Source organism: Mesocricetus auratus, unplaced genomic scaffold, assembly GCF_017639785.1.
Source record: "Mesocricetus auratus isolate SY011 unplaced genomic scaffold, BCM_Maur_2.0 Super-Scaffold_100022, whole genome shotgun sequence".
Lineage (NCBI taxonomy): Eukaryota > Metazoa > Chordata > Mammalia > Rodentia > Cricetidae > Mesocricetus > Mesocricetus auratus.
Window position 1 is genome coordinate 18,132,255 of NW_024429203.1, and position 9,668 is coordinate 18,141,922.

A 9,668-nucleotide genomic window follows, 5' to 3' on the forward strand; every position below is an offset into this window, starting at 1 on the left:
AGGAAAAAGAGGGTAGACTTCTCATGAAATAAAGAGAAGCAAAAGAGAGGAGCTAAATATTCATATACATATGCAGCCATGTTGAATCACAAGCAAATATGAACAGTGAATTCATGCCTGGTTATTCATTTTATTGCCCTTCACAAGATTCTTAACTCCTTGTGGATAATAGTGATCTTATAGCTCACCCTATATTTCCACATTACCTTATATAGTTCTACATACTTGGAATAATTGGGTGGAAATTCCTATTCTCTCATTGGTTAGTTTAGTTAATCCAGACACATAGTTAATATTTCTTTGTTAATACAAGTAATAAAAATTCCAGCTAAATAAAATGTTAAGACAACTAAATCAAAGTGCATACATGTATTGATTCACTGATTACCATAATTTCTAAAATTGAAAAACATCAAATTCTAAAATGATCCAGGAAAATAGTATAAATAGAACCACCCATAAAGAGCATGCTGAAGAATTTTTAGAGGTGATAAAATTTTCAATGGATTAATGGACTTTGGATCATCACAAACAGAAGGGATTTCCAGGTATGAATCTAGAGATAATCATATACCTGTATCTCATGACTTTCAAATGACTATATACAGGTAGTAATTCCATGACTAGTGACAGGTGTTGTTACTTATAGTCATTTCCCACAAAGTAGAACAAAAAGTACTGTTTGATCATAAGGTATTTCTTTTTTCCAGCAATTTCTTTGCGGCAACTTTCTCAGACTATCATTAGGTACAGTATGGGCATAAAGATGGTATAAAAGATAGAGGATACTTTTCTTTGTTTAGAGGAAACATTGTAGTTAGTTTGCGTCAGCAACATTGATAGCATATTTCCCATGCTGCAGATCAAGGGATTTAGCATAGGTAAATTAAGCATAAAGACAGATGACATTTTCCCTTCGTCTTTGGAGATGACTAGGGATGACTGCAGACACATGAATGCTAAGAACACAAAACAGAGCAACAGCTGAAATGTGGAGAATGTAGCTGCTGAAGCCAATGGGTCTGCCCTCAGTAGGACTATGGAGGATGCTGACAATGATGATGACATAAGAGCCAAGAATGATCACATATGGGACATTCAGTAGGCATGGCTAATAACTCTTGAAGAAAGTACTGGAGAAAGGAAGCTATAGTAACAGCAAAAGATCACAGAGTAATGGTTTACTATATAAGTCTTACAGAAAAGCAATATTACCAGGAAGACAGTATGAACTGTGGCACTTAGTGAGCTCATACCATACATTCAAGTTACCATTCAGGAACAGACCTGATAGGACGTGGTTACACTGTGAAACAGATGGTTACAGATATAGACACCGTGGTCACATGCCATTGCAGCCATCATGTAACATTCTGCAAAAGAAAAGCACAGAAGAAATAGAACTAAACAGTGCATCTAAATAGGGGATTACATTCTTCTCTGTTATAAAGTTCACCAGCATTTTGGGAGGAATGACAGTGGACTGACAGCAGTCAATAAAGGACATCCACATCCTGCTGAGTAAATAATACATGGGTGTGTGCATCTGAAAACTAAACAGAGTCAAGAGGATCATATTCAGGGTTACCAACATTGTTTTTGCATATAATGTTAGGAAGCCAAAGAACACGTGCAACTGTAGTTCTATGAATCCCTTCTTTTTCCAGATATTTTGAAATTCTAAAACAATGATCTGTAGAAAGAGACCATTTTGTAATAATTAAGATATGTTTTACCTCTGCTTTAAGAGTGGTTATTGAGTATACCCAGTCCCTCACAAATTCAGACTTCTCTGATACATGTGATCATGTTATTTTCTCCATTGAAGCAAAAATTGTTTTTATGTTAAAATATAAACAGTATCTACTAGAAAAGACTTTCTACTTAATATAATGAACAGATCATTTTTATGTCTCATCACTTTGGTTCTGTTATCCTGGAAGTTTAGGTTGTGTACCATATTAGAAAGAAAAATGTAGAGGTGATTGTCCAGATTCCCATCAGAACAGAATAGCCTCTAAGCCTTAGGTCCTGGAGCAAAACCCCAGGCACTTCTCCCACCCATTTCAGCCACACTAACTGGTCAGCAGGAAAGACTCTTGCAGGCAGGCTACTCCAAACATCCCCCCACTGGACCCTGAAACCTACAAGTCCCAACTGTTCCCAATTCCACCTATCCCATATGACTTCAGCAAATCCCTGAGACACAGACATTTACTGCACAAAGAAGACTGACATGAATGACCAACTTCCCATCTAGATCAAACAGCTTCTAGGCACTAGATCCCATGGCAAAACCCCAGGCCCCTTCCCCCACCCATCTCAGCCACAGTAGCCAGTCAAAAGGAAAGACTCCTGCAGACAGGCTACCCCAAACATCCCCCCAAGAGACCCTGCAACCTACAAGTCCCACTCTGCCCTCCCAAAGCCACCCATCCCTCACACTCTCAATCACTCCTTGAGACAAAGGCATCTACTGCACAGAAAGGACTGAGAGAGAGGATGAGGAGATAAGATCAAGAGGAAAAGACACTGCCTTTACCAACTGGAGGGAGAGATGGGAAGATACCAATGCAAGAATACACTCAACAACCTAGACAGCAATATGGCGACACCAGGACCTAGAGGAACTACAACAGGAAGATCTGGACATCCCAATGCAGAAGAAACAGAAGAAAACAACCTTAAAAATAAGTTTATGAAGGAGAAAGACAGCCCTTAAGGAAGAAATTAAGAATTCCCTTAAAGAAATAGAGGAAAAGACTAACAAAAATTCAAAGAAATCAATAAATCCGTTAAAGAAAGCCAAGAAAACCAAGAAAGTAAAAAACATCAAAGAAGTCCAAGACTTGAAAATTGAAATAGAGGCAATAAAGAAAACACAAACTGATGGAATTCTGGAAATGGAAAATATGGGTAAACAAACAGGAACTACAGATGCAAGCATAACCAATAGAATTCGAAAGATGACAGAGAGAATTCAGGTCCTGAATAAGATAGAGGAAACAAAGTCATCAGCCAAAGAAAATCTTAAATCCAACAAATCCTTAACACAAAATATTCAGGAAATACAGGTCATCATGAAAAGTCCAAACCTAAGAATAGTAGGTATAGAAGAAGGCAAAGAGTCCCCTCTGCCCTCTGCCTTCTGCTCCCTTCTGCCCTCTGCCATCTGCTCCCTTCTGTTCTCTGCACTCTGCTTGGTGTGTGGACGCTGCTCAGGTCACAACTCCCTATATCCCCCTGCTTTGATCTTACTGGGCCTGCTCCATGCACCTAGAGTGAACCCACCCTGCCAGAAAGGACTTCCCTGAGTCTGGCCACAACTCAGTCTTGGCCCCCTTCTGCTCTCCATCCTTCACCCTATGATTGAGGTGATTGTGGGCTCTGCTCAAGGCCCCAACTCTCTACTTCCCACTCCTTGGATATTGCTGGGCCTGCCCCTTGCCTAGACTGTCTCAGAAACTCCTGCCTCCATCATGAGACCCATCAGAGTATTGAACCTGCTTGAACCCACCAGAAAAGAACTTTAGACCTGTATGTGCCAGAAGAGCAAGAGAACCTAAGTGCTCCTAATGGAAGAAGAGATACAAAGATGACAATATAAAAACACATCCAACAACAGAAAAACCAATATGACTCCACCGGAGAGTAGGGACTCTACACCAGGAAGACATAAATATCCCAAAGCAGATGAAGCAGAAGAGAATAACCTTAAAAACAACCTCATGATAGTGAGGATATGGGAAAATTTCTTAAAGAGACAGAAGAAAAAAATTAAAAAATGCAAGAAATCAACAAATTTCTTCAAGAAAGCAAGGAAAGCCAAGAAAACAGCAATCAATGAAGGAAACAATTCAAACAGTGCAAGACCTGGAAACTGAAATAGAGAAAATAAAGAAAACACAAACTGAGGTAATGTTGGAAATAGAAAAGCATCAGGAACTACAGATGCAAACATAACCAACAGAAAACAAGAGATGGAAGACAGAATCTCAGAAACCGAAGATAATGTAGAAGAAATAGATTTATCTACCAAAGAATATTTTAAATCCAAAATAATCTTTACCACAAAATATCCAGCAAATATGGGATATCCTGAAAAGGCTAACACAAAGAATAATAGGTATAGAATGAGGCAAAAAAGCCCAGCTAAAAAGTACAGAAAACGTATTACACAAAATCATAGAAGAAAACTTTCCCCACCTGAAGAACATGCCTATGAAAGTACAAGAAGCTTATAGAACACAAAGCAGACTGAACAAAAAAAGTACCCTTGCCACATAATAATCAAAACACCAAACATACAGAATAAAGAAAGAATATTAAGAGCAGTGCAGAAAAAAAGGTCAAGTAACATATAAAAGCAAACCTATCAGAATGATACCTGATTTCTCCATGTAAACTATGAAAGCCAGAAGGTCCTGGATAGATGTGCTACAAACACTAAGAGACCACAGATCCCAGCCCAGACTACAATCAGCAAAACTCTTAATCACTATAGATGAAGAAAACAAGACATTCTGTGACAAAACCAGATTGACAAAATACATATCCATATATACAGCCTCACAGAAAATTCTGGAAAGAAAACTCCAACCCAAGGAAATTAGCTACACTCAAAAAGATGTAGGCAATATGTAATCTCACTTTGCCAAAAGCCAGAAATAGGGGAAAAATTCTCACACAAGGCCACCACAAAAAAGAATCCAAAACAAACAAGAATCATCAATCAATGGTCATTAACATCCCTCAGTGTCAATGGTCTTAACTCACCTATAAAAAGACACAGGCTAACAGAAAGGATACGAAGACAGAATCCATCCTTTGGGTGCATACAAGAAACACACCTCAGATTCAAAGACAGACATTTCCTCATAGTAAAGAGTTGGGATAAGATTTTATAATCAAATGGACCAAAAAAGCAAGGAGATGTATCTATCCCAATATCTAACAAGTTAGACTTCAAACTAAAATTAATCAAAAGAGATGAAGAAGGTCATTTCATATTCATAATGGAAAAAGTTCATCAGGATGAAGTCTCAATTCTGAACCTCTATGCCCAAAATCCAAAGGCACCACATTCATAAAAGAAACATTACTAAAACTCAAATAAAAGCCAGAAAAAACAAGGATATAAAACACAATGAATTTTGATAGTATGTGGGGGAAATGATAACTATCATTCACTGCTGATGGAATTGCAAACTTGTGAAGCCACTTTGGATGTCAAAGTCGTGAACTGTATATAATCAAGTAAGAAAAAAGTAAGTAAATAAATTGCCATTCGACTGTGCAATACCATCCTTTGCCCAATGGACTTGACACTACTGATTATTGTTCCATCCTGTTGTTTGCACATCTTTTCAAAGAACTAAGAAATGGAAATGACATACATGACCTTTGACTCATAAAATAATAATAAAAGCATGTACACATACACAGTAGAATTCTATTTATCTGTAAAGAAAATAAGATTTTGAAATGTGGATGTTAATACAAGGATTTAGAAAATATTGAGGGAGGTAACTCAGAGTGGGGATACATAGATTTGATACTTTGTGTGTAAATATATAATCTAGAGTTATTGCAGAAACCAGAAAAAAAGGAATGATAATGGTAGGCATCTTCTCTATAGAGGGGAATAGCAGATACAGGTAAAATGAATGCAGAAATGGAATAACTTGGGGGGCACTTTAACTAGGGAGTTACAAGGGACACTATTATAAAAGGAAAAGTAGGGAAAATGATAAATACCAATATGTCTTAAAAATGTCTAGGGAATTATATTATTTTACATTTACCTATAATTACACACACACACACAAACATGCTTTCCCGACACATTTTATGTTGTTGCTATTGTGTTTAGTTCCTTCCCATAAAATGAAGGGAATTCTCTATTGCTGAAGATATCACAGGATTCAGACACATAACTTGGATAAATCTGAATTGGACCTAGAAGTCTACTCCTGTAGGACTAGAACTAGATTTCATAGTATAGATTTCATAGTATGGGAAGATGCTATCCCAGTTGCAAAGGAAGTAAAACAATTAATAGTGCTACTCAACTGTGACACCTATTAACCACAATAATAACCAGCAAGGCAAGCTGTCCCTTAACGTAAAATAGTGGAAGTTACACCATAAAAGTAACCATTTTCTATAGAATTATACTTAAGGCCCATTTGATAGGAGGGAGTTTTTTAACATAATTTCTTATTGATTCTTCAGGAATGTTACATCATGCACCCTGACGCCACTCATTTCACAGTCCCTCCATATCTGCCTTTCACCCTTGCAGAGCTCATTCCAATAAAAAATGAAATAAAAATATTAATAAAAAATACTTTGCTCCTCAATCTTTCCCCCCTCTTCATCACCTCTTCATTTATCTTAGTGGCATTGGGAGCCGAGGTATATCACCAGTAGACCTTTTTGTTCAAACATCTTTAATTGCAATTGTTCTTTATAATGAGTTGTTAGGCGGCATTTGGTGCACCATCAATACTGAACCTTTACCAAAATTTCTCTCAGTATCCTGCTCCTGAAATGAGTCATGGGGCAGGACTGGTTCCACAGGACCAGTCCCTTCATGATTCCAGCAAGTAATAAATGGTGGGCCAACTCTAAGTAATGGATGTGGGCCTGGATGGTAGCTGGGACTGCCCCCCTACATTAAGAGGCAAAGGCAGTTTTCTTTCACCCAGGCCATCCAGATCAGCTTTCCCTTGCCTGTGGTAGTTGTGGGGCAATATCCCACAGATCCAGTGTCATCTAGTCCAGCTCTCCCATTTGGGAGGAACCAGCACTCCTGCTGCAACAGTCAGCTACTGGTAGGGCCTGATCTCCCAAAGACGGGTAAGGAAGGGACCAATTCAGCTAGGTACTCAGGTGTCAATATGCATGGTTCTCTTGGGCCAGGCTCGTAACATGGGATACAGACATCAAGACAGACCCCTGCTGATGATTGTGCACAGACCCAGTTATGGCCCTCTATAGCAGCTCAGACCTAGATGTCACCGTATCCCAGGGGACAGCACAGTTCACTCAGATAAACATGGCCCCAGGAGTAACATGGCCCTAGGACACCAACATAGCCTCAGATGGAAGCCCATTCCCCAGCCATGTGCACTGTCTTTGCTGGTAACAGGAGCCACTGAAATTAACACAGACCCTGGCTGTGTTAGGGCTTTGGACCCAGCCGTAGTCCTTGAAACATAGTTAAATGTGAGTGTCTGATGAGGCCATGAAGCCTAGACGAAAATCTAACAGTGACACTTTCCCCAACTATTAGACTCTGTAACTGCATACTTTGAACTGATCATGTCATACCCATAGATAATTGTAGCACTTTTTACAGCAGATGGAGTCCATTACAGACCTCCATACCTGGTATAAATAGAAAAACTGTTGATGGGACTAAGTACAAAAATTAATCCATCTGCAATTCAACCCCTCCAGGTAAGAATCAGGGAACATTTTAGAAGAGGAAGAAAGAATGTTCTAAGAGGCAGAGGAAAAGGAAGTCTGATATTGTATGTCTTATATGTATGACATGATAGTGTTACTATCAGATTTCAATAATATTGTTTCCTAAACAAGAGCCTAAAATGATACCAGTCCACATACCGATGTGGATAGAAGAAAACATGGGAAACCACTCTTAGATGAAAAGCTACAGGCAGTAAGTGATTGCTGAGAACAGGATCAGTCTTTAAATGGGAAAGCCCTCCCCTGCCTCCCCACCTATGTGTGTGAACATGCCTGTGAATTAAAGAAAAAAGGGGCCATTAATTTGAGAAAGAACAGAGGAAACATGGGAGTAGTTGGAGAGAGATGAAGGGAATAGTATATTACATCACTTATATATGAAATTCTCAAAAATTTATTAACATAATTAGAAAGAAAAGTGTCATGTTGTTGCAAATAAAAATGAAGTTTTATTTTTAAAGATTATGAAATACAAAAAAGTATACACACACACACACACACACATATATATATATATATATATATATATATATATATATATATATATATGATGACAGGTGACCCATTGTGGGCATGTACGTACATGATACCTTTACATTGCTTTATGTTTTTGATTTTCTGAAACATATGTGATAATGTGTGCATTTTGAACTTTACAATAGTGAACATTTTCAAGGTGCCCTACCAAATGAGTAATAAAATTGACAAGTAGATTGGAGTAAATATCAACTGATGATGTATTTGTGGATATCGTAGTTCTAATAAAAAATCCTCACATTACTTTTGACTACATAAATGTTTTTCTTTCAAGTATTTTCCTCAAGGCAACACTAACATCCTTATTTCTCAGGCTGTAGATAACAGGGTTTAGCATGGGTACAATGATAGTATAAAACACAGAGGACACTTTCCCTTGGTCCATTGAACTCACTGATGATGGTTGCAAGTACATGAATGCTAAAGATCCAAAGAAGACAGCAACAGCTAAGATGTGGGAACTGCAAGTACTGAAGGCTTTGGACCTGCCCTCGGTGGATTGAATGCGCAGGATGCTAGCAATAATGAAAATGTAAGAAGTAATAATGGTAAGGATTGGGACAAAGATGTTTAATGTACCAAAAAATAGAATCAACAATTCATTGATATATGTATTAGAGTGCGTAAGCTTCAAGAGGGGAAGAAGATCACAGAAATAGTGGTTGATCACATCTAGTTTGCAGAACTGAATCCTTATCATGAAACCTGTGTGAACTGATGCACAGAGCACACCAATAATGTACACACCTGAAATCAGAGAAATGTAAACCTGGGAGGACATGGTTACACTGTAAAGCAGGGGGTTACAGATGGCAACATAGCGGTCATATGCCATGGCAGCTAACATGTAACACTCTGCCACCGCAAAAATAAGGAAGAAATAGAGCTGCGTCATGCATCCAGCATAGGAGATGAGGTTCTTCTCTTTCACAAAGCTCACCAGCATTTTAGGGGTAACAACTGTGGACTGACAGAAGTCAATGAAGGACAGACTGCTGAGGAAATAGTACATGGGGTTGTGCAGGTGGGAACTGAGCCCAATAAGTGTGGTCATGCCCAGATTCCCTACCACAGTGACCACATAGATTCCAATGAAGAGAAGAAGCAGCGGCATCTGGAGTTCTGACTTCTCTGAGAGTCCAGCCAAGAAGAACTCAGTCACTGTACAGTGGTTTCCTGCTGCCATGTCCTCTATCCAGATCCTTAAGTGGTAAAAGGAGTGTAATTTTGTCAGAGTGATATTATTACTCTTTCCTACCTATTCAAAGTCTCCATACAAATTGTTTGTGCCTTAGAACATCTTTTCTCTATAAATAAGTACCCAAACTGGGTCACCCTAGATAAATAAAATGTATTTTTATTTTTAAACATTTCATTAAAAACATTTCGTAAAAATTATATCACTGAGTTCAATCTTGGAAATTTTTTTTGTGTTCAAAGCAATGTCCCTAAATTTGGAATAACAGTAGATATCATTGAGAAAAATTATCCAAAGGTATTGAGTAAGCAAGCTCTCCCTAAAAACAATTATATTACCCAAAATATAATTTCTCCAAGATATCTACAAGTTGTTATTTTCACACATTTCCATTTTTCATAACTCTTAAGATATACAAACTCTTAAGTTTCTAAATGTA

The 9,668-nt window shown here is 38.1% G+C and overlaps 1 protein-coding gene across 1 annotated transcript; it reads right to left on the reverse strand.

Moving 5' to 3' along the window:
* Positions 1-8,281: 8,281 nt before the first annotated feature.
* LOC101837943 (olfactory receptor 1537-like) lies at positions 8,282-9,220 on the reverse strand. Its single transcript, XM_005069372.3, has one exon. It carries the CDS (start codon positions 9,215-9,217, stop codon positions 8,282-8,284), a length of 936 nt encoding a protein of 311 aa, XP_005069429.1. The 5' UTR covers positions 9,218-9,220.
* Positions 9,221-9,668: the final 448 nt, after the last annotated feature.

Bases quoted from the DNA above. Each gene is read 5' to 3' on its own strand.
- LOC101837943 (XM_005069372.3), bottom strand. From the start codon at position 9,217: ATGGCAGCAGGAAACCACTGTACAGTGACTGAGTTCTTCTTGGCTGGA.